The sequence below is a fragment of the Halichoerus grypus genome, chromosome 4 (genome assembly GCF_964656455.1).
Source record: "Halichoerus grypus chromosome 4, mHalGry1.hap1.1, whole genome shotgun sequence".
NCBI classification, from domain to species: Eukaryota; Metazoa; Chordata; class Mammalia; order Carnivora; family Phocidae; genus Halichoerus; species Halichoerus grypus.
Genome location: NC_135715.1, coordinates 29,621,847 through 29,647,708, shown reverse-complemented (window position 1 = coordinate 29,647,708; position 25,862 = coordinate 29,621,847). Strand labels below are relative to the sequence as shown.

Sequence of the window (25,862 nt, the reverse complement as noted above, 5' to 3'; positions counted from 1 at the left end):
AGTCCTTTGTCAGATACGTGATTTGCAAATATTTTTCTCCCAGTCTGGCTTGTATTTTCATTCTCTTAATGCATTTTACAAAGCAAAAGTTTTTAATTTAGTGAAGTCCAACTTACCACGTTATTATTATTTTTTTTAGTTAATTGTACTGTTGGTGTCATATCTGAGAACCCTCTCCCTAACCCCTGACCACAAAGATTTTTCTTCTAAAAGTTTTGTATTTGTATGTTTTATATATAGGTCTAGGGTAGACTCCTTTTTAATGCTAAAAGTTTCTACAACTTCACCTGATAATAATTGGACTGTTTTTATTATGTCTTTGAGAAAATATCTAAGGATCAAAAGCTGCTATGAGTTCAGCAATACTTAAGATTTTGTGTCACTTGTGTTTATTGACCAGAAAATATTAACATATTTTCTTATAAAACTGACATGAATTATGCTAATTTAAATTGTATTAACCACAGTTGCATCTACATACATTTGGAAAGTGCAGTATATAAATGTGCAAGGTGCTTAGTCTACAGCAAGTGCTCGGGGCTCTGTGAGTTGAAGATGCCTTGCAATAATGCTGCCTTCCCACAGTCATGTGATGGTTTGCCAGCCACAGACCTGGACCGATCTCCTTTTGTAAAGAAGCAGAGGTTCAGAGAATCAGCTCTCTTTCTAGTTAGTGGCAAAGCTAGTCTAGAACCTAGGTCTCTGGAATTGGAGTCCAGTGCATGCTCTATTGTTGTGTTATGGTTTATTGAAATGGCCACTATGAAGTGAGACTTCATTACAGTAATCATTCTTTTGAACATATGCCTTGCATTCAATAAGCTCTTTGAGAGCAGAGACCACATCTTTTCTAGTTTTTGAACACCCAATTTTGCTCTGCATTGCTACGTGTCCTAACATTATACCTGGGGCATTTGTGGTATAAGTGCCCGTTGAGCTAATGACGCGGTCCTTGGGCAAGGAAGCAATCCAGGACAACCTATCATTATTAGATTTTCACTGGGAATACCGGGAAGAGTATTGGTTTGATGCAGTAGGATATAGAGAAAAGCACATGAGAGTCAACATCAAAAAAACTAAGTTGAAACCCTGGCTGAGCTACTTACTAGCCACCATGATGGAGGGAAAATTACTCAACCTTTTTGACTCATTGAAAAAAACATCTCCATGGGAGAGATGTATGGATGGACTAAAATAATATTTGTGAGAGCTTGGCAAAGTTAGCATGGTACTGAAACTAAAAAAATGTAAGTTCCATCTCCTTTGTCGTTGTTGTTAAAAATTCTGTGTGTGGGAAACAAGGGCTAAGTGTGATGGAAAGTGAAAACAAAACTCAGAGTTAAATATTAGAGTCAATTATTCTTGTTTCAACCTGGGCATGTGCTGCAGTAATGAAATGCTCTTCACAAAGGCAGTCAAACAGAATTTACAGAGCCGGGCATGTTGTGCAAAAAAGCTATAATGGAAAGAAGTGATCTTTGTAGCAGCATATGAAAATAAAGTAACATAAACCACTTCACAGGGTTATTTCTATTAGCTCTGGCCTTTGGGCTATTATCTGCAAGTTTTCCCATTTCTTGTGAAAGCTGCCTTTTTATTCCTGGAAGTTATTCTTTATAATCATAGTCACTAATGTGGTGGTGTCAATCCTGCAAAGATCTTGGGGGCTTGAGGGAAAGACAGAGGGTAGAGCCAGGGGTCAACTTAGCCAAGCTTAAACATTGCATCTCAAAGTGGTATTCAAACAGGATCATTCCACATCCATGTCCCTTGTTTCCTTCTCTTCAAAACATTCCGGGCCACAGCTTCCTGCCTCGCTCTTGCATTTTAATCCCCCTGCTTGGCATCTCATCAAGCTCCTGGCATGGCATGAATGACTTCTCTCATTGCCCCTAAGGGCTTGGGTTCTGTCATCTGTGGCTGTCATTGCAGAGATGCAAATGAAAGCTCCTTTGAGGTGAATTGAAGTCAATGTGGCATTGCCTAGCCCGGGCCCAGCGGGAGTCTAAATGCAGCACCCTCGGAAATAAATATGCTCCTCTGCTTCTCTTGGCCTGCACAACTGCATGCCCACCTTTACTTTCTGGGTCGTCCCAAACCATATCCACACCATGTACCCAGATCTACTTCTCTACCCATACCTCTTTCCCAGATACACCCAGTCAATATTTACCCACCTCTCTGAGGGCTTAGCCATTGTAACATGGAAGAAATGTAGCTTTTCATCAATGTGATTCTGGCATAAGCAAAGTTTGGCACCATCCTATTTCTCATTTTTGTAATCCTCCTTTCCATCTTGTTACCTCTCTCCTGCCTATTCTCAGATATCCAATGCCCTGTGCAGACTTACTAGCCAGGACTGACCACCTTCTTACCCCTTTCCTCTTTCCCTGGAAGAAAAGTATATAATCAGCTAATCCACCCAGATACACAAAAGACACATTATCACTTATGATTTCCCATTATCCCCAACACAGAGATATTTTTTGAGAAGAGAAGATGATGGTAGTTCCAATAAAATAATATTTAGTTGTAAAATCTAACACTAAACCAGAACGGGGAGACTGTTCTTATGTAAATTGTTTTCCAGGCATATCATGTAACACCATAACTCATCTGAGCTCCTGGCACCTACTCAGTATTCAGTAGTGGAATTAACAGTAAAGTTCTTCAGTGGGACAGCTAGATTTGAACAGATTTTATAAGTTTCAGGCCCCTCTTCAGTACTCATTTCCTTCCCCACCAAGTAGAAATCCAGCCAGTCACTCCCTCTTTCAACACATCTTTATTGGGCACCAAAATTATACACAGTCCTAGTACTTGGGATATAACTATCCTTCTAGGAGCTTTCAGCCCAGTATGGAGACAGAAAATTATGTGTAATCCAGAACAGTGTGATACGGTCCATAAAGAGGGTGTGCTATGGGGAGACATAGGGATGTATCGAACACAGCTTTGGTTACCACAACAGACAGTAACACCCAAGCCAGGTCTGAAGGGCAAGGAGGAAGTAACCAAGGAGGAATTATTCCAGGGGAAAGGGAGAAGCATGTAGGCCAGAGAGCAGAGAGCATATGGTGGTGAGGGTGGTCAGGAGTGCAAGCGTTTTGGCACAGCTCCAGTATTGGGGCTCATGTGGGGGAACACCAGCTGCAGCACTAGACATAGAGGGAGCACTTACTGTGAGCCAGGCAGAGCTTGAATGCTCTGCAGGCCCTTCTCCTGGCTTCGGTGCCACCATCCACACAGGAGCCAGGAGACTCGCCATGCTCCCTGCTCCGCTGCCTGCCCATCACCCAATCACTACCACACTCTGCGGAGAAAGATTTAGAACTAATTGCATCATGTCCTCCATCCTTATGGCCACGGATCTCCCAGGAGAAGCCCAGTCTGATCATTGCTTGTCACCTGGACTAGCCCCACAGAGCTCCATCTATCACTGAGCTTGACCCAACCTAACAGTAGCCTAACCACTCAAACCTTCCGCAGTAACTCCCTGGATGTGTCATCTATTATCATCACGACTAGCTGCTGTGCAGTCTCCTCTTCGACTCAATGGCACTCACCTCTGTTGGGCTCTCCCAGAGGACTTGGCTTCCACGAGTCCAGAGGAGGAGGAAAGGTCCTGTTCGCTCCTCTTTGCTACCACTTATCAATTTTAGCTTTCTCCTCCCTAAAACTTCCCCATCTTCCTTGAAATCGTGGCATCAGGAACTTCTCTTCCTCATTGCAGTCATCTGCAGGTCTCGGAGTCACTCACTTGCACTCTTTGAAGACTCTGGCACCAAGCTCATTGTGTCTCACACGGGTCTCCTGTCATAATGCTTGGTGATTTCCAAATCCATGTGGAGGATCCTTCCCCACCCTGATTTTCTCACTTTCTTGATCTTCTCTCCAATGATCTCGTCCTTTGCCCTACCTCAGCCACCCATAGATCTTGCCCTTGTGAGTAACCATAAATTTTCAAAATTTCAAAATCTTCCCATTCTGCTTCCACTCTCTATCTACTGCATTTAGCCGACTCTCTCCAGTCTTCTGATTCCAGAAGTTTCTCAGCTTTGCCCCTGCCAACCATCAATCCACTGACTTTTCACATTCCCTCTTCCCTCATATCCTCTGTTCCTTCCATATCCATCTCAGATCCCATGGTCCCTCCTTATCATCACTTCCTCACATCTCCCTTCCTCTCCTTCGCCACCATTCTCTTCGTTGCACTCACTTGTCTGAATTATAAACTAAGTTAAATCCAACTCTCTGTTTTGCCTGTTTCTGCCCCCTAAGCAGCTGAATGTGGCAAGAGAAAACAATGGCAGCTAGCTTTATTTTAATTCTATGACCACAAACCTCAACTGAGCCACTGGTGCTGCCCAAGAATTCCTAGCAAAACATGCAGGGAGTGGCTTATGGAGCCCAGATTATCCACTTTGTAGAGTGCCTTGTAGAGTGCCTCAGTCAGTTAAGCGGCTGCCTTCGGCTCAGGTCATGATCCCAGGGTCCTGGGATCGAGCCCCGCATCGGGCTCCCTGCTCAGCAGACAGCCTGCTTCTCCCTTTCTCTCTGCCTGCCGCTCTGCCTACTTGTGCTCTCTATCTCTCTGTCAAATAAATAAATTTTAAAAAAAAGCATGGTCTAATTCAGTCCTGACAACACCCCAGCAATCCTATGAGAAAGGTCATTAGAGACGAAGAGATGGTATCAGGTTGACCCATTATCACACAGCTCGCAGTTCAGACAGCCAGACTCCAGAGCTTCCATGCTCACCTAGCATGCTGCAGAAGCCAGAGGGGTACCTGGAGTCTAGACCACAAGTGTACTTTTACTAGGTATGGAGTTTAATAGGGAGCCACTGGGGTGGTAGTGGTGGGAGTGGAGGGCTGACATGCCCCAGGTAAGGTGTTGACTCCATCCAAATGATGGACATCCAAATGATGCCTGTCTGCCAATCCTAGGTTATCAAATCACGCTGGCTCAGAGGCTGCCTTGGCTCTTGGTTGGAAAGTTTAGGCTGACAGCATATACATGCTTTGCAAGCAGCAAACTGGCCTGTGCTGCCAATATTTAAGTCAGATTTAGTTAAGAGCTTCAAATCAACTTTATCTTGAGGTCTGTAAAACTGAAAACCTTTCTTGCTGTTTCCATAGCAGCCTGATGGTTGATATAATTCTTAAAGGAGATTATATGTTAATGCCCAAGAACCATTTACTACGCTCACACGCTGCTGACCCAAAATGCCACAGCTTGAGCTAGATAGTCTAGCAAAATATTAAGCTTTTAAAAGGACACATTATATTTCAAACTATAGTGAAAGAGGATAGGGTTTCCAAAAACCTGCTTAAATGAACTTTGAAAATACCAGTAATTTAAATATATGACTCCTCTAAAGTTTAGTGCTGTATAGATTCTGGCCTTTCAGCTACCTCCTGCCAGGGGGGTGCGGTGGGGGGGTATAAGACGCATGAGTTATTTCCATATAGGCCATAAGTACATTCAGTTAATAGATGCTAAAATTTGCCATGTTTCCATGGTGAAATGAACTGATGTTTTCTGTTTTAAAGGGAACCAACTGTTCACCCTCCCATACCTCCAAAGCCCAGTTCTCCTGTTTCATCTCCTAACCAGCTGAGACGGGAGAATAGGTGAGACCTGGCATTCCAGAATCTCTTGCTCAAATGAAGAAGTTAAGAAATGAAAGCAAATGAATTGTGACCTGTTTTGTGCAAAGCATGGGTATGTTTTGTGCACACATTCACAGAAGAAGCACTTTTAAAGCTTTTCTAATTCTAATTACCAACACAAATGCATATTTATGTTTGCCTTTGAATACTTATGGCCATGTCCCGTCTTATGGAAATACACCTTCAAGATAGAAACTGAACAGTATTCATGTCCAGGAAGTATTCATCCTCTGGTTTCTTCTAATTTATGTATGAGGAAGCATTATATAAGGAATCTCTTTCTGTCCCTGTGTATATAAATACATAAATATATATGTATACATATATAGTATTTGACATATGTAATCTAGATAGAAACTATATATGTGTGTGTATACACACGCACACACACACACACACACATATGTATATGTATACACACATTTGGTGTATATTTACTCCTAGTTAAGTTTCCCATTAAAAGCTACATTTTCTGATGAAAAATGTTCTTAAAACTTTGTGTTACTGCTCAAACTCTCCTTATGTTAGAAATACTTTTGGGTAGCTCCTTAGTCTTGTTTTAGCTAAGGAATTTGCAACTTATTTCAAAACTATTACAGTTAAAAAATGTTCTAATTAATTTGTCTCTGAATCAAGAAAAAAAAGAGACATGCTTTTTCATTTTGAATCTCTGATACTCTATAATTAATACTTAGAAACAAATTCAAAGATCTGAAAAATTTTCCATGTGTTTCTGTTAAACTGTTCAATAATCTCGAGCTGTTTTTCGAGACATAAATTGCACATTTCCATTATTATTATGAGATTTAAAAAATGATATCTCATTAAAGACTGAATACATTAGATCCACTTGATTACCTGCCTTTGATTCTTTTGTATTTTTGCATTTTGATGGTGATTTTTGTTGACAACATGAAAAAAAATTCTAGAAATATTCTTCAGGAAGAGGGTAACTTCAGCTAGAAAATGCTGAGTGGGCAGCAGGGCTATGAAGCATTAGGTACTCAGCCTATTAAGTTAAAAACCGAGGTCTGAATTTCTATTCAAGGAAACTTTGCAGGATCTTTGAAATTTTGTCCTTAGGATGAGAAGATATTTTTTTTCCCTTTAATGAGCCAAGAATATACTTCTTCACTGAATTAATGAAAAATATAGACCAAAGTTATAACTTTTTATTTGTGCAATGGTTATAATTATACTCTTAAAATAATTTAAGCTTTCTATCTTACATTATTTTTCCTTTTATAGTATTGAGCCATTAAATCTTAATTTGAATAGGAATTTTTAGAGGGCTTAAAAAAACTGGCTTTAGTATTATCTAAATTCTAGTCCAAAATCAGCGACTCTAGAGCAGTGAGCTTGTGTAGAGTCAAAAAAAAAAAAGCTAAATTTCACGGGAATTGGTTTAATCCATTTTTACTACTTTAATTTCTTTCTTCTACCAGTGATCTTAAAAATAAAATTAGGACAACTTGCATGTTTTAAACCCTGATTACTTTAATCACAGCAAGATGATTTTAATGAAAGAATATGAAAGGAAATGTTTCCTATGTAATTAACACATGTCCTCAGGAGGACAAAAAATAGTTGAATATAGTTTTTTGAGAACAAGCAAGAATATATAAGTAGGTCAGTCAGATACTTAGGAAAATAACAGAGAAAAACCTCATACCATAAATTGTGACAGAACCTAACATCATAAACTTGTTCTGTCAGCTCAGTGTGGTAATTCTCAATGTGGTGGGTGTGTTGGAAATTTAAAATATTTCCCGTCTTATCTGAGCAAATATATTTCTGGATTGTATTCAAATGAGATAAGTCTTTAAGAAAAATAAAATCATCCATTTGATGCCTAATAACAAAAAAAGAGTCTTAAGAGATAAGTATGAAAATGCTTTATTGATGACTGGAGACTAAAATAAAATGAACATAAACACATTTGGGACAGATATTTCTAGATATATCTAGTAGTTAAAAATATATTTAAAGAGATAGGCCAAATTACAAAATTATTACATTGGACTCCAGATTTTCAAATAAGAAATGGTTGAGGGGCGCCTGGGTGGCTCAGTTGTTAAGCGGCTGCCTTCGGCGGGGGTCATGATCCCAAGACCCTGGTATCAAGCCCCGCATCTGGCTCCCTGCTCCGCCGGAAGCCTGCTTCTCTCTCTCCCACTCCCCCTGCTTGTGTTCCTGCTCTCACTACCTCTCTCTCTCTCTGTCAAATAAATAAATGAAATCTTTTAAAAAAATAAATAAAAAGAAATGGTTGAGTTCTAGCCAACCAAAAGAGCTAAAGTTTGTTATCTCAAGTAGTGCTATTGATCCAACACACTGTGATCTTTTTGAACATGAATGTTTCCTTAAAAATTTATATTTAACAGAGAAGTGTTTTCTTACCTAACAGACATTATCCTTAACTTTGAAAATATAGGCAGATATGTCCACCTAAACCAGGTGTATATACAGAAACCAACAGATCTGCTGAAAGAAATATAAGGTACAATGATCTCTATTTATATCTATGTAATTGTAGAAATGATAATGTTTGCCTTATTAGAATACTTAAAAATACAAGACAATTAATAATAAAATAGACAAAATCAGTTCTCCAGCTGGCTTCAGTATAGTGGGTAATTAATATTTTTATATGTACCTACAGAATTTTATTCCTTTTATTTCTATTCTTAGCTTTACATTAAGAAACAACCAGAATTGTCTGAACATGATAACAGAATAAAAGAAACCCTTAAGAAAGGAAAATACCTCTTTATTCCCAGCACTTGTTCCAAGGTCTGTGATAGAGTTGTGTTGATGTTTAAATGAATAGGCGTAAATATAGTCATTTTATTGAACTTGTTCTGCAAAAGCTTTGCTAGAATTGGCTGTATAATAAGGCCATATCCAGCTCCACCCACATCATCAGAAAAAGGCTCACAAATACTATTGATCTTTGGGTAAGGTTTCCCCATAACAGTCCTGATTTATGCCTGTTGTCTTGCTCATCCCATCTGGTTTAGTATGTATTTTGGTTATATCTTGGTTTTATTATTTTTTTAGAAAAACCCCCTATCTTTGAAATTAGTTTTAAATGATGATATTCTATAGGTTTATCAATATGATAAAGCAGTTTTTAATTATTATGGTAAAAACATAACATTAAATTTACCATCTTATCCATTTTGACCAACCGATTTTTGAAAGTTCAAAACTTACATACTTCTTGGGTTTTCCCTTGACTCTCAGAAAAGTCTGACTTTGAAACATACATCACATGGATACCTTACTTTGGGGAGAATCATCTTTCCCTTGTACTTAGTAACTTCAAGTGCCACCGTATCTCAGCATTTCCCAAGCTGTGTCCCATGTGCCACAGATTTCAATGCATGTTCTGTGAAAGAAGAGTTTAATGGCCAGCCCATTTAGGAGACACAATAAAATAGAGTTCTCTACCACAGGACTTCTCAGAACCTTCAATGTGCTTATATACATTCAGAATCTCCAAAAGTTGGTTTTATTTCCCAAATTTACTTGACTGCAAAATTCTTTCTTCATGGAACCCTATTAACCTTCTATGAGACATTGTTTGTGAAACACAGGTCTTAATTACAGGGACACCAATAAGGATTTTCCCAATTATTCCTTTCCATGATCTAGGGGGATTAGTGTGGATTCAAGCCCTCTGTGTCAGGTGCTTCCACCTACCCTGTAGTTTAAAATGTACTTTCTTTCCCTTTGGAAGCCTAAGAAGACAGAAACTTTTACCACATGTGAGGGATGAATTAATCATCTGGACATGTTGCTTAATGCTCTTTGGCTCTGGTCAAAAAACCTCTGAACACACGTCTGTGTTTACTTGTGTAGTTAACTCTGCTTTCTTTTCCATATCCTTTAAGTATAGAACTAGGGAGAAGCCAGTGTGTTTAGGAGAAACTGTATTATTTCAGTGAGCACTAGATGGCAGAGCCAATGCCCAGTGAAATGACTGGTGTGTGTGTGTGTGTGTGTGTGTGTGTGTGTGTGTGTGTGCGCACACCCCCACCTACACACCCCATAAGCTGATACGATAGAACTATTTCATTATGCAGTTAAACTCAATAATTCCTGAACACATGGACTATTGTTTTCTTTACTGAAAACATAAGAATTTCTAGCTACTTCAAAGATAGCTCTGCTGTCATTGACTTGTGTTTCTTTTTCATCCTTTGAAGCAGTCAGGATCTCGAGAACATTGTCAAAGTGGCCACTTCACTTCAGAAAACTAACAAGGGGTAAGAGCTTTTGAGCTTGCGTTTTTCCTTTCTTTATGTTTCAAAAAAGCTTAACCAGTACTTTTAAAAGTTCCAGATATAAACAAAATCCCAATGCTGTTTACTATATATAATTTAAAAGAAGAAAGAATCAATCTCTCTAGATAAGTGTCCCTGAAAAATGGGTGCAACTGACATTTACCCATACTCTTCTTCCTCTGCTTTGTCTTTTGGTGATTGTACTCATCTTTGTCACCTCAGCTTTCTGTGGTTTTGACTTTGTTCCAAGTCCTTGTCCTGTATTTATGTTGCTGGCTCAGATCTCAACTTATCTGTCTTTCCAGAACCCTCATTTAGAATGTCCTCGGCCATATTTACTTTCCTTCCCAAATGCTCTATTTCCTCACTTCTTTCTGTTCTTTCCTTCAGCCAAGCTCACCTTTCTGGAATCATTCTTGATTCTTCCATGTCTTTCCCCTCAATGTAGTATCGGGCATATATGCGTAAAATGTCTAAAATTCTCTTCTTGCCCACATGGCCTCACCCCAGTTCAAACTCTCATCGACTCCATCGTAGGTTATTAGAGTAGCTATCCAGATTTACTTACATTCTCTCAGTCTCTCCTCCCCTAAACCATTACTACCCATCACTGCCAGAGCTTTCTTCCTAAAATTCTCCTTGAACAACTGCTTCACTGGCTCCCCATTGCCCGTTCAATTACATTTAACCTTTGTTAACTTGGCTCCAACCTAACATTCCAGAGTTATTTCTGACTTCACCCTTACATTTACCCTACATGCAATACCAAATTAAACCACTTTCTTCCTACAGTTTCCAGACACTTTGCCTTTGTTTATGGCATGCCACCCATATGGCAGCCTTTCCTAGCCTCAAGGCCACCGTATCAATTCATTCAAGTCCTACCTAATTTTTCAAGATCTAGATCAGATATCACCTCCTCTGTGAAGTCTTCCCAGAATGATTCAGTGAGATGTGACTTCTTTTCTCTAAGCTATTAGAGCCCCACTATTTATGTGTTATAACAACTAATCATATTTGTTATTTCATGGTATCTATGTAAATACCTCATCTTCTCTATCATCTCTTTAATCTCTTAGAGCAAATATTTTGTTGACCTATTGACCATAAGTCATTTGCAGAGTCTGACATGCTGCTTTGTGCAAAGTATGTGCTTATATAATAGATTATGATAAAGAATGATGAACAGCAGGAAACCTGGAGTATAAACATTCCATAGTTTAAATCCAGTTCCTACAAAAATACTCCTTGCTCAGTGGAATTCAGCAATGCTAAGTGTGATTAGGGATTACAGTCTCAATCAAAAGAACTGAAGAGAAGAAACAGAAGCAACAGGTAGCTCTTCTGTACAAACGAAACTGATTGGAGCTCTGAATCTAGACGGGGACTCCAGAAAGTAGCCTGAATGTTTCATTTCCATTTCTCTTGTCTAAGGCCTGGATCTCTAATTTTATCTATTTACTTTTTTGAGGTCATATTTTTTTTTTAAGATTTTATTTATTTATTTGACAGAGAGAGACATAGCAAGAGAGGGAACACAAGCAGGGGGAGTGGGAGAAGGAGAAGCAGGCTTCCCGCAGAGCAGGGAGCCCGATGCGGGGCTCGATCCCAGGACCCTGGGGTCATGACCTGAGCCTAAGGCAGACGTTTAACGACTGAGCCACCCAGGCACCCCTAATATTTTGTTTTTAAGAGGGATTGAACAGTTTTTTGGTGAGTGATGGGGGTGTTTGAAGGAGAGACGGGTGAGTGATGCTGATGGGAAATTATGGTTTGGCACAAATCCAACAAAAACAATGAGAACTACAATTAGTCCTGTCCCCTCTCTGTAGGCATGATGCACAAATTCCACAACGAGATGTGTTCTTCACAGGGAAAAGTTACTGCTCTGGCTGTGGCCGGGGGAAATGTCTGTCAGATCAACATACCCAACTACCATTACTGTGGGCCTTGTGTGGGGACTAGAAATAGTTTTATTCACCTGAGCTGCTCTTGCTGATATTCCAGTGTGAAGTGGACTCCTGCCTGATTAAGAACATTTAATTTACTGCGCATGCAGTGGTGAAATTTAATATCCAAAGCTTTCCTCAATGTAAGGTCATTTTAAAAGTCCAACTTCTTTAGTCAGAATATTGTCTCCATTTTATTTAATTTACCACAGAGTATCATCTCATGAGTTATGCCCATTTGTTTGTGATAAACATGAGCAACCCCAAATCCTGATCATCACATCACTGTGACTCACACTAGTCAGAAAGGCCTGGGACTACAATTTTACAGGATTCTTAGGTTTGCTCTTTTCCTTGGAGACACAGACAGATTCATACTCTCAGAGCTGGACAGTGGAATTTCAAGCAAGAAACAACAATGGGGCATTGTGTCAAGGGACTAGATAGTATGTTAATCAATTTTTTGTCAGGGTCAGCAACATTTATATTTCAGTATTTATCCTACCACTGAATATGTAACATTACTTGAAAGGATTCATCTATGTGATGGATGTTAATTTAAATGTTTTTAGGGTCTCTAAGCTATTATGGCAGTGCATTGTGCCAGGCATCTTCAAAGCACATAAGTGACTCAGCAACTATACCTGTCTAGCTGGAGCCAAAGTCTTGATGTCTCTAAAAGCATTTAAAAAATAAGCGTAGCAAGCATTTATTAAATGAAAATTTTAGTAGACTTGGAACTGTTTCCTGTAATGGCCAAAATTAATTGAGAGTTTATGACTTGCCAGACATAATGCTACACACTTTATACTCACTAGCTTATTGATTATTTTCTCAGGTGGGTACAATTGGTATTCTTGTCAGACAGATGGAAAAGTTGAGGCGGCAAAAGGTTCGGTAACTCACCCAGAGTCACCAGATAATAAGTGGTGAATCCTGGGTTGAGATCCATGTATCCCTGACCTGAGACACTGAATATGTAACTACTGAGTGACGTGGCCTCATGGCCTCCTGGTCAGTTCCAGTGATGACGCAGAAGAAAGAGGAACATTGAGACGGTGTGGAAAACGTGCGATTCTAGAGCAGGAAGAAGGGAAAACCATGATTGGTGATCTAAAAACTGAACTAGGAAGGCAAGAGAAATGGGGGCAAAGGGATGGCAGAAATGTTGAAGAGAGACAATGCTGTGAGGAGCAAACAGGAACCACAAACCCACTGAGGCTGCCTTCTTGGGGAAGAGACCTGCACTCAGGTGACACTAAGGGATATTCTGGAACCCAGGGGTTTAGCCTAAACAGGTTGCTCCATGGGAAGCAGCCAGAAAGTTGCAGTTCTCAAATACAGACACAAGATCGCAAATTTAGGTAGTTAGAAGGAAGTAGGATCACAATTTAAGAAAGCAGCCAGACTTACTGATGAACAGGTGTTTTCCTATAGCTACTTTGTGCAGGTACATTGCATAAAGATAGAATCTACAATTAGTCAAAGTACCCATATTTGTTGATTCAAATAAAAACCTATATTAAATATTTACTGTTTAAAGAATACGGTATTAAAGACTGAAGAGGACCCAATGTAAAACACAGTTCTAAATTTTAAGTGGTGTGTGTGTGTGTGTGTGTGTGTGTGTGTGTGTGTCTGTGTCTGTGTGAAAGAGAGATGTAGGAGCAGGGACATGAACACGAGACAAGTATGTAGTTGCTATATTACAGAATATGGTAGTGTTAGTGCCATAAAGGAGATGGAAAAAAACAAAATGCAGCAAGGTTTCCAAGAATGTAGAGGACTCTATGCCATTGAAGGACTGGGAACTATGTGTTGGAGAAAGAGGCTTTTGAAGAGAGCCTTGAAGGATAAGCAAGATTTTGGTGGCATGTGTTGTATTCCAGGGAACTCAGAAACAGTGGTTTAAGGTGGGCCTGCCCTTTGACTCGGGGCAGGCTTTTAATGATGTGAGATTTTTGTTTTTTGTTTTTTTCTTCCAAAAGTGAAGAATTGGATAATCTCATCAAAATGAACAAAAGCTTGAATAGGTAAGATTTGAAAACATCCATTTTTTTGCTTTATTATTGAGTTGCACATTGTGACTTCTTATTGTCTTTTTAGTATTTGAGCATGAGGACCCACATACTGGGTGAGTTAAAAATAGCCTACAAGTCTTGAATAAAAAGCTTGTAGGAATCATCATCATTTCATCACTGCTATAAATGGTTATTACAACCTAAAGATACTAATATTAAAGTATCTTTGATTTTCACACTCTATTTAGTAAGGCAGTTATATAAATAACTACAGTTCTCTTCCTGAAATATTAACATGTTAGTATGTGGACAGAGTTTAGTTTGGTCACTGAATGCTTTCAGTTTTACACTTTACAAAAGCCACTTACTATCTTAGTTAACCTTACCTCCTTAATTTTGAATCATTTATAATTGCACAATTTAAAGATTATAGTAATTGAGGTCTGTGTTGGAAGTGTGTGCAGTTTTTGCTATCTCTCTGTTACTTTGCCTACTAATATACTAAATGGGTAGGGACCAGAGAGACAGAGAAACAAGGCAAATGTCAAATGACCTCATTGCTCCGAGCATCCAGAAGTGTGGTGTTCATACCCTGTTCTGACAACAGTGATCATATGATTGACTATCAACAACTCATTTAAATGTGCTGCCTTTCAGTTTCTTCATCTATAAAGACAGAGGGTCAACATTGGCTCACATTAAAACAAAACACTCTGTGAAATCCATACAGTGCATCGTGGACCTATTGGTTGTGTGTGGATCCCCAGTTTGTATTTTCTATCTTATTTTCTCTGAGGTCCACTGCAATTTAAATTTTGAGTTTATGAAAATACTTATTTGGAATAAAGCAATTTCAAGAATTGTCGCTCATCTTTTCCACCCAGCTTCTATTTCCTGTCTATCTATAGAAATATAAACTGGTCTATATTTCTATAGAGTTAAGTATATATTATTACCACTGATGAGGTTTTTTTGTTCAATGCATTTAAAGAAATCAAGGTCTTGATGGTCTCTTCAGAGCAAATCCTAAGGCAGAGCAAACAGAGAAAAGGTAAGTGCATCTGTCCCTAACCTGAAAATCTGATCTCCCAGATTGCTTGCTTTATTCTTTCAGACGTTCGCCGGAAGGGGGTTGTATCCTCTGGCATGGAAATGTACTAGCAGATGGAGAAGTACTCTCAGAATTGTACATTTAGCTCAGATATAATTGCCCGGAAGGATTTCTGCTCTTCCATTCAATAAGAGTAAATGAGCAATTCATGAAGAATGTTTATTGTATCTGACCTCTCAAGATACCACACAATTTTATTTCAATATGTAGCCTTTTATTTGAATTTCTTTGTGTTTACAGAGCCAAAAGCCTTGAAAATCTCATTTTTATGAATACTCGAACAGACAAAGACGGAAAAGGGTAAGATTTGACTCTTACAGGCCTCTTTGATTGAGTCCTAGACTATATGCCATTTCTAGCATGTGACCTCTTGCTCAGGACAAGGGGCAGGGAGGCTGGTGGAACAGGACTTGGATGGGGGGTTGGGGTGGAGGTCAGGAAATAAGTGGATATCTTAGTGCTGGCTCTGCCACCCACATCAATCTGGATGACCCTGGGCAGGTCACTTAACCTCTGCAGACTGCTGTTTCCTCATCCCATAAAATGAAGAGCATGACCTAGATGATCTCCAGGTTCCCTTTTGTATTTAAATATGAAGGAACTCTAGCTGGCTGTTGCAAGTAGTGGACAATAGCCTGGTTTATGAACTAAATATATTTACTCTAAGACATTTTGATCCTGGGAGCATAGTTTCTCCCCCACTGAAGTCTTTATAATGCTCTAAGACACTTTTCAGTTAGAATCTTGGTTGAGTCACTTCATATGTATATCTCACATATATTTGTAAATATCTCAGGGTCAAGAGTAATGCCTTTACTTATTTTATATCATAAAAAGAGTTAGTGAATGATTAGTAACTGAACTGATAACATTAAAGATGTTGATTTATAGTTCTAGACTGATACTGAAATCCTAGAAAATTGACTTACATGACTGATACTATTTTTTATATGGAAAGAAATCAAATTCTTGACAGTTTTATTAAAGAAAATCCCAGAAAAGGGATGCCTGGGTAGCTCAGTTGGTTAAGCGTCTGCCTTCGGCTCAGGTCATGATCTCAGGATCCTGGGATCAAGCCCCGAGGCAGACTCCTTGTGCAATGGGGAGCCTGCTTCTCCCTCTGCCTGCCACTCCCCCTGCTTGTGCTCTCTCTCTCTCACAAACAAATAAATAAATAAAATCTTAAAAAAAAGAAAGAAAGAAAATCCCAGAATGGTCAAGAATGACAAAGGGTAAGGATTTCGGAGGTCACTACTCTTTTTCCCCCAGATTGGCTGTTTACCTTGTACTTGGTTAGTCATCAGATTTGCCTTCCTAACGTGATAATTATTTCTATTGTCTTATCTTTTAAAGCCATTCATCTGTGCCAGTCTGTGCCCAGAATGATATTCTAGCTTTCCAAGTCAATCTTGGCAGATGCATTCTCAACTGTCTCTGATGTAGAACACTTAAAGTCTATGTGATAATAATGTGAAAATAATTGGCAATAATAGTTTCACAGATACTGAATCCTTATTAACAATATATTATTATAATGTCCATGTGCAAGTATTATTACAGGTAAAAAGTTTTCTTCTCATGGAGAACAGATGAAGTGAGAAAACTGTCAGTTCTCTGTGAGTGATTATATGAGCTTTATAGGAAAAGATGAGATTTCAGATATTTAAAAAATGAAATTGGGAAGGGTCCACCAAAGTGGTAGAAAATAGAAAAATTAGGATGAAATTCTCAAGTAAATCATTTCTGGGCTGGTAAGGAGGAGAAAAGAGATGTGATTTGTAATGTGGGATAATTTGATAGCAACTAGCTTTCTGCTGCAGGAATGACCGAACTCACTGATGTGGTTGAGTCAGTCCATAGTGCTTTGTCCTTCTTCCAGCCCTCCCTCTCTGCCTTCTTTCTTATATTGAAAGAAACTAAAATGTTAGTAGTCTTATCACAGTAAAATCAGAGACAGATGAAAATGACAAAGGGCAACCCCTGGACAATTGGGGGATTTAGAGGGATTAACTGTGATGTTCCCTAATAGCTTTAAACTATCTGCATGGAAAACGTTTATTGTTTGCAGTCAATTTATATAAGGAACTGGAGCCATCATAGACTTATTTCTACTTTTCCAAGGGTACTTCAGAACCTTGAACTTTTTGCTAAAAATGACATGTCTAAATCTCCGAAGGGTTGAGGCACCTGGGTGGCTCAGTTGGTTGAGCATCTGCCTTCGGCCGGGTCATGACCTCAGGGTCCTGGGATTGAGCCCCGCATTGGGCTCCCTGCTCAAGGGGGAGTCTGCTTCTCCCTCTCCCTCTGTGCTCTCTCTCTCTCTCACTCTCTCCCTCACTCTCTCTCAAGGAAATAAATAAAATCTTTTAAAAAAAAATTTCCAAAGGGTTTAGATTTAAAATGTTGACCATCTGATTTCTACCCCTTGTATGAATGATTTTCATGTTTAAAGAGGGCAGTATATCAACAAATGTATTGAAGTTAGCTTCCCACCAGCCGTCCCTGGAAGGACAGAGAAAGCACAGACTGAGACCTGAAGGGAACTTTTATTTTTAAAATGGTTTAATGATAAAGGAAATGTGGTGTGTATTTACACACACACACACACACACACACACACACACAGGAATATTACTTAGCCATAAAAAATGAGATCTTGCCATTTGTGAAAACATAGATGGACCTAGAGGGAGTTATGCTAAGTGAAATAAGTTGGACAGAGAAGGACAAATACCATATGATTTCACTTATATATGAGACCTAAAAAAACAAAGAAAAAGCAGAAATAGGCACATAAATACAGAGAACCAACTGATGGTTGCCGGAGGGGAGTGTGGTGTAGGGATGGACAAAATGGGTGAAGGAAAGTGGAGATACAGGCTTCTAGTTATGGAATGAGTAAGTCACGGGGATAAAAGGTACAGTGTAGGGAATATAGTCAATGGTATTAAAATTAAAATAGCATTATATGGTGACAGATGGTAGCTACACTCATAGTGAGCATCGTATCATGTATAGAGTTGTTGAATCACTATGTTGTACACCTGCAACTAATGTGAACATTGTGTGTCGACTCTATTTCAAAGATTTTGTTTATCTACTTGACAGAGAGACAGAGAGCACAAGCAAGGGGAGCGGCAGGCAGAGGGAGAGGGAGAAACAGGCTCCCCGTTCAGCGGGTAGCCTGATGCGGGGCTCGATCCCAGAACCCTGGGATCATGACCTGAGCCAAAAGCAGACGCTTAACCGATAGCCACCCTGGCGCCCCTCAACTCTATTTCAGTTAAAAACATTAAATTTACTGGGGCACCTGGGTGGCTCAGTTGGTTGAGTGTGGGACTCTTGATTTCAGCTCATGTCATGATCTCAGGGTCGTGAGATGGAGCCCCACATTGGGCTCTACGCTCAGCAAGGAGTCTGCTTGAGATTCTCTCCCTTTCCCTCTGCCCCTCCTCCCCACTTGCACACGCTCTCACTTGCGTGCTCTCTCTCTAAAATAAATAAATAAATCTTAAAATAAAACCGTTATATTTACTTTAAAAATAAAAAAATAAGGGACACCTGAGTGGCTCAGTCGGTTAAGCATCTGCCGTCAGCTCAGGTCATGATCCCAGAGTCCTGGGATCAAGCCCCACATCGCGCTCCCTGCTCAGTGGGGAGCCTGCTTCTCACTCTCCCTCTGCCTGCCGCTCTCTCTCTCTCTCTCTGTCAAATAAATAAATAAAATCTTTACCAAAAAAAAATAAAAAGTAAAAAAATAAAGGGTTTGCACTAACTTGGCCTCAATCCACAGGTCAGGCTCTTTAACCATTAGGTCTTTTGAGAATATGAAGGATAAAATATTAAAATAAAAAAGGACGTTAAGATAGCATAGTCTAATTCCCTTATAGTGAGGAAACTTGGTGCAGAGAAGTGAAAGAACATGGTCACAAACCCCATTAAAATCAGAACTAAGATTTGAATCCAGATCTCCTCATACTGATACTGGGCTCTGGTGCTATGATGCATAGTAATAAAAGTAACCTGAAGGTTATAACATTGTATAAACTGTCAACACAGCAACTCAGTTCTAAATAGCAGGAATGTTTATTATTTTATTAAAAATTATTCCATTAAAGTGATTTAATCACAATGGAGTAATGACTGGGACCTTAATATAAGAATAGTTGGCATATCTCTTCAGCATTTTGCATAAGAAGAGTCACTTGTATTAAACATTTTTAAAGACTTCTGAGGCTTTAGGTACTGGTAACATCTTTCTCTTGTGCTGAGAAATCTGCTGTTGCCATAAGAGATTGAATTACTCTCTCTCCTCTCTTTCTGTTGCTCTGCTGTCCTCCCTGCTCCAATGTTATGAAGAAACCAAGGCCTTGGAAGTCTTATCAAAGTTAATCAAAGGACTGACAAAAATGAGAAAGGGTAAGTAAAAGTCCTACCTTGCTGAGGCTCTCTTTTTTCAAGTTAGTTTTTCACACCTCGTTAGAAATGGGAGTGTTATGCTTTCCTTGGTCGCAGATGAACTGTTGCACTTTATAGGCCTGTCAGAGAGTAAGCAAAGGAATATGATGAATGCTGTTTCCATAGGACCACATGTTTGAGTTACATTGAAGTAAGTGCAGGAAATCTGCTACATAATTTCTTATTCTGTATTTTCTTAAACAATTAAAACATGAGCCAAGTCTTATATTTAAACTAAGAAATATAAAGGACAAAATTGCAAAGTGAGAGGTATGTTGGGAAGTTCTTCTAAACGGATTTAAACCAAGTACTGCTGGGGAAATTAACAGAGCTCAGTTGAGGATAATTACATCCAAGTTTTTCTGGCCATTTGGCCTGGAAACATCTGATATCCTTTCAGGGACATTCTTGTTTATACAAATTGCAGAGAAAACTGAATGTAACCTAAGTAACACAAGGTTTTCATGTTTGTTTGGTTTTTTTTCCAAAGAAGCCAAGATCTCGAAACGATTATCAAAGTGAATGCCAGGACAGATAAAACTAGGAGAGGGTGAGAACTGTTTTGATGTTTCTGAATCTTGGTTGATTTCTCCCAAATTTCACTGTGTGATATTCTCAGTGACATTGAGGGGGTCACATCTCTGAGTTTGCCTTCTGTCTTCTGTGTCTGATCCCTACCACCCTGATTTTCACTTCGGAGGCTCTACAACAGTTCTATAAATTTACATTTGGCTAATATAAAATCCCAGAGATTAATTTAACTATGTTATTGATAGACAATTTTTATAATACAATTAATATAATTCCTGTACAATAATTTTCTCCAAAAGCTTTTAATTAATCATCAATAATATGGAATGTCTATTTATATATAATATATAATACTATTTATATATAATACTTTGAAACAGATCTAAACTTTTTTTTAAAGAGGTGAAGACCTTGATAATCTTATCAAAGCAAAGCCCAAAGGAAGTGAAAACGCCACTGGGTAAGAATTATTAGTGTCTTTAAGTCTGATTTCTGTAAGTAACAATCAATAAGATAAAATGATTTGGCATTTTAACTTCATAACCATATTTTATTAGCATGGAGATAGACAATAACAGTGGGCCACATGACCTTCCCTTCTTATTCCTAATAAAATCACTTATTTTTTGAAGAACTGTCCTAGCATTTGGCCTTTTATCCCAGATGAGTTTCTTTGTATCTAAAGAATGCATGATCTTGACAACATTTTCAAGGTGGATCTCTAAAATAACAAAGTTACTGGGGTGCCTGGGTGGCTCAATGGTTAAGTGTCTGCCTTAATGATCCCAGGGTCCTGGGATCAAGCCCCACATCGGGCTCCCTGCCCTGTGGGAGGCCTGCTTCTCCCTCTCCCATTCCCCCTGCTTGTGTTCCTGCTCTCGCTATCTCTCTCTGTCAAATAAATACAAAATGTTTTAAAAAAAATAAAATAACAAAGATAGCCAAAAGTGAGGCTTGACTAAAACTCTTGTGAATCAGCTTCCCTAAGGATGTTGGTCTCAGAAGACAGCCCAAGGAAGGAGGGCTGGGCAGGTGTATCCACTGGGAGTAAGGAAATTCTGCCACTTTTTCTCCTCTTCACGGCTCTGTCAACGTGGCAGGGGCGTGAAGTCATGATACTTCTGCCAACCTCACAGTATTCTCTTTTTTGGGTTCAGGTTATCCCCTTTAATACTACTTAATGCATTTTAATGAGGGTGACTTGTCCCCCCCCAAGAAATGAGTCAATTTTCTTACCATGTAAGGTATTTTTTTCTTGCTCTTTGTAATTTATCATAATCTAATTACATTTTTAAAAAGCTTGGGTTAGGGAAATGGTTGACTTTATATGAAGACATATATTCTTATTTTAAAAATATGATTATTATTATTATTGACACTGTTCTTATTATTTAAAAACAGAATAGGCAATTATATCTGATTTGTTGAGTAGAAATTTATATTCTGTCTGGATCCAGTACAGAACTTTATCTGACTCACATTACTTGTCCAATCATTGTTCACTTGATTAGTGTTTTACTTAATAACATTCTTTAAAACTCACTTTTTTATTCAAAGCAAACAAGATCTCAATGGATTTATTAAAGTGAATCCTGAAACAAATAAAAATATCAAGAGGTAAGACATTTAAAGCTTCCCCCCTTCCCTTTGGCATTCATAAGCACATTGGAATCCTGAGTGTTTGTATTCAGGAGAGTAAATTGAAATTCAAACCCAGTTGTCTTTTCCCCAAACATATCATATTAAGCAGTTTTATACAAGTGATACCCAGAAGTGATCTTTTACATTTTATTTTTGGGTGAAGCTTACTATCAGGTAGATTTTGAGAAATTAAACGGGAATTTGAGTTTCTCTGCTGAGTTAAATGATTTCTTTGTGTGTGTGTGTGTGTGTGTGTGTGTGTGTATAAGTGTGTATGTGTAAGCAGTGTGTGTTTTCATTATTGTATTTGTGTATATATAAATAGTGTGTATGTATAAGGGTTTGGGTATAAGAGTATGTACGTGTACTGATCAGGGTTTTCCAGAGAAACTGAAACAATAGGATATGTATAAATAGAGAGAGGGAGAGAGAGAAATTTATTATAAGGAATTGGCTCATGCTCTTACAGAAGCTGAGAAGTCCCAAGATTTGTAGTTTGCGAGCTGGACACCTAGGACAGCCAGTGATGCAGTTCCTGTCTAAATCCAAATGCCTAAGGATCAGGAGAGCCGATGGTTTAACTTCCAACACCAGAAGAAGATGTCTTAGGTCAAGCAGTCAGGCAGGCAAACTCCCTTCAAACTTAGCCTTTTTGCTCTATTCCAATCCTCAACTGATTGGTTGTGGCCCACTATGTTCGGGAGGACCATCTACTTTACTCAGTCTATAGATTTAAATGTTAATCTCACCCCAAAACACCCTCCCAGACAAACCCAGAACAAAGTTTGACCAAATCTAGGCACCCTGTGGCCCAGTCAAGTTAACATATGAAATTAGCCATCAAAATGTGTGTATATATATAGTGTATGTGTGCGTATACACAATATAAATATATATAAGTGTATGTATGTGGATGTATAAGTAGTGTGTATGTATATATGTGGATGTGTTCACGTGTGAATGATGTGTGCATGTCTAGAGTATTTGTGTGTAACATGTATGTCTACACAGTGTAGTGTATGTTTAAAGATGAAGAGCTTAACAAAGTGTACTTCATTAAAAGAGTTCCACTACCCATGAACTGTCAAGTAAATCTGGAAAGCTTATGTCCTCCTGCTTTTTATTTTTTAAAGAGCAGACGGAATATATTTGAAACTGAGCTTGTTGGTATGTTGCCGCAAACAGCGCACCAAATAATTCCATGTGGTTTCCTTTGAATTTCTTTCCATTCAGTTAACTCAGTACATGATATTATTAGTTGATTCTAAAATGTGTCACTGATGCCTGCAGGCCCAGTCAGCAGAGCAAGGGCTCAGCTAGCTGAAAAGCTGGTGTGTACACAGTCAGGATGTCCTGTTCTCAGCAGCAGGACATGCTCAGAGGCCCAGCGACCCAGGGAGTTGAGTTAGAGACTCCAATAGACTGAGAAGAAAGCATCGATTTCCTTGGCTACTTGGGTGGTCCTGGAAGGTAACCAGAGCAGGAAGTTCAAATTCTGGGTTCAAATTTTGGCTTGGTCACTTGCTAGCTGTGTCCTCATGCTTCAACTTACTCATCCACAAAATAGGGATCATAACACTCATGCCTGGCACAGAGTAGGTATAAGTAATTGTTAACAATAATAAAGATTTAGGTGAATTATATTCTGTTAATGATTTACATACTGTTCAAATATTTAATTCTCCAAGAAAAATCCATGTTTTCCTTTCTAATTTTTATTTAAAAGAGTAGTTTAAATCATCACCTATTATTTTTCATATGTTGGTGTGTTTCTGTGTGCATGTCTATGTGTGCACATGTGTATACATGCAAATAAATGTTTTATGTGTGTGTGCCTGTGTTTGCATGAGTGTGTGTATATGTATGGGTGTGCCTTTCTGTGTATGTCAGTGTACATGCATATGGGTGTGCGTGTCTTTGCAAATGTCCCGTGTGTGATGGTGTAAAAGTGCACACATGCTTACATGTGCATAAATATATGTATATCTGTATGTGTGTATATGAGTTCATGTGTACATGGATGTCTATGTGTGTGCATCTGTGTCCATGTATTTGGGAGTATGCACTGTGTGTGTGTGTGTGTGCGTGCGTGCGTGCCCACGCGCTTCATGAGAGCTTTTAGGGACAGTAGTTGTCTTTTTCTTTCACTACACGTAATTAAGTTCTGTCAATCTTTTAAAAGCAAAACTAAATCATCTTCCCTCTCTTATTAAAAAATTACAGTGTTTTTCCGTTTCGGGTAGATTACAATTCTAACCCTCAGCAATGGTCTCTTACTTGTTCAATACAGTCCAGCCAAATTAATCTTTTTTTCTATTCCTGGCTCATTCTTACCTTATGAGTTCTGCATATGCTATTCCCACTTTGGGACTGGCTTTACCCCCATCTTGTCATTTCTGACCATTGACTGTAATTGTCACCACCCCCTCCTCCAGCCCCAGCACCACAGGCACCAGGCAGTCCTTCTTTTCTTCAGAGCATGTATTGTTATCTGGAATTGTGACATTCATTTATATGTTTGATTGTATGTTGCCTGCCTCTTTCCATGTTAGAATACAAGCCTCATGAGGGCAAAGCCTATGTCTGTATTATTCACAGGTTTCCATAAATATTTGTGGATTGAAAGAATGAATGAATACTGAGGATATATATACTATGAGGCATTAATTCACAGTTTAGCTCAAAATACTAGTTTAAATGACTACATTAATTAGCATACTCCACTTTATTGATTTTATTTACTTTGAGATTTAAATAACCTTCCACTTATATATTCTTTAATATGTTTAAAGAGATCAAGTTCTTGGCAATATAATCAAAGTGAACTCCAGAATCAACAAAAGTATTACAAGGGAGGGGTTACAATACTTAACTGTTGTGTTATTTTTTTTTAAGTACTCAAATCTGGAAATAGAATTCTGGGAATTTTTTTCTCAGACTCTGGCATTCAAATCTCACATACTTCATTTAGGCAAAAATTAACAAGAGGTAAAAAAACATCAACAAGGGGTATTCTGGGATAGAATAGTTGCCTCTGTTGGGTTAATTGTTTCATTTTGCATGGAAAAGGTCTGCATTTTTTTATTGCTGCTTTTAGCCTGGGTATATACATTCTCAGACATCTGGATACAAGTAAAAACTTGGGTCAACATCTGGTTGCTTCCAAATATCTGTATCTTTGATGTTGTATAGATGCAACCTCAGAGACTTTGTGATACAATCTTAGTAGGACCACAGGGCATGGAGAAACAGGGTGTACCTTCTGTAGATGTCCTTTACCCATGTAGCATCCTCTGTAGATCAGAGGGGCATTGGCTTGTGCTGTGTTCGTGGAAAACACATAGAAACAATATGAAAAACAAAATTCCATTAAGATCAGAAACAGAATATATTCAAGGGTAACAACAAAATACTGGCATGTTTTTAGTGACTACGTGGAGTTTTTTTATTATAGTAAATACAGCTTACATTTCAGAACTCTATAGATTTTAATCTTCCTATTGTTTGTTGCCAACACAACTAGTCCAAATTTGTAGTTTGAACACATAAGTACCAGACACAGATACCAGGTTGTATAACATGGACCTCAACAAATTGGTATATTATTCTTAACCCAGTGTTGTGAATAGAAAATCTGCTAATGAATGTAAATTTTACAAAATATGGATTCTCCAAAGTTGATTTTAAATTCCCACAGCATGTTGGAGGTTGATATTAAGAGAGGATATGCTTTCTGGAATGTTCCATGAGATGCGTATATAGACTACTACAAAATGTTCAGTGCACCTAGCAAAGGTTTAGAGCATAGCATTAAATGAATCATAATCAAGACAGAGTCCCAGTACAGTGTTTGCAACTGACCTAAAGACTCTAAGATTAAAATACTGTCTCATTGAGTCTCAGAGATGTATAAATCCCTACATACTTCTGCATCATCGCTTTTCACAATCTTCCATTCTTTGGCATGATCTCAGTGTTTGTCCTGTTTCTGAGTTTTAATAAATAGCTTTATTCATTTGGTATTAATCTATCATTAACGTCATCATTTTTCTTCAATGTTTAAAGGGGCCAGAGCCTTGACAATCTCATTAAAGTGACTCTTGAAGTAAACAGAAGTAACGCAAGGTGAAGATTATGTCTTATCTTTCTTCCTTCCCCACCTGCATCAATTTGTGGCCCTCATCAAA

General features: G+C 38.6%; 1 protein-coding gene across 3 annotated transcripts in view; it reads left to right on the top strand.

Moving 5' to 3' along the window:
• SCEL (sciellin) overlaps positions 1 to 25,862 on the top strand; it is a 301,422-nt gene that overhangs the window by 241,385 nt on the left and 34,175 nt on the right. For all 3 annotated transcript variants that reach the window (XM_078070236.1, XM_078070235.1, XM_036066939.2), the window contains 11 exons: positions 5,556 to 5,636; positions 8,110 to 8,175; positions 9,887 to 9,946; positions 13,902 to 13,946; positions 14,926 to 14,985; positions 15,286 to 15,345; positions 19,405 to 19,464; positions 19,994 to 20,053; positions 20,435 to 20,494; positions 21,592 to 21,651; positions 25,741 to 25,800. In XM_078070236.1, the coding sequence (XP_077926362.1) occupies positions 5,556 to 5,636; positions 8,110 to 8,175; positions 9,887 to 9,946; positions 13,902 to 13,946; positions 14,926 to 14,985; positions 15,286 to 15,345; positions 19,405 to 19,464; positions 19,994 to 20,053; positions 20,435 to 20,494; positions 21,592 to 21,651; positions 25,741 to 25,800 (672 nt within the window). The remainder of the gene's footprint in view (positions 1 to 5,555; positions 5,637 to 8,109; positions 8,176 to 9,886; positions 9,947 to 13,901; positions 13,947 to 14,925; positions 14,986 to 15,285; positions 15,346 to 19,404; positions 19,465 to 19,993; positions 20,054 to 20,434; positions 20,495 to 21,591; positions 21,652 to 25,740; positions 25,801 to 25,862) is intronic.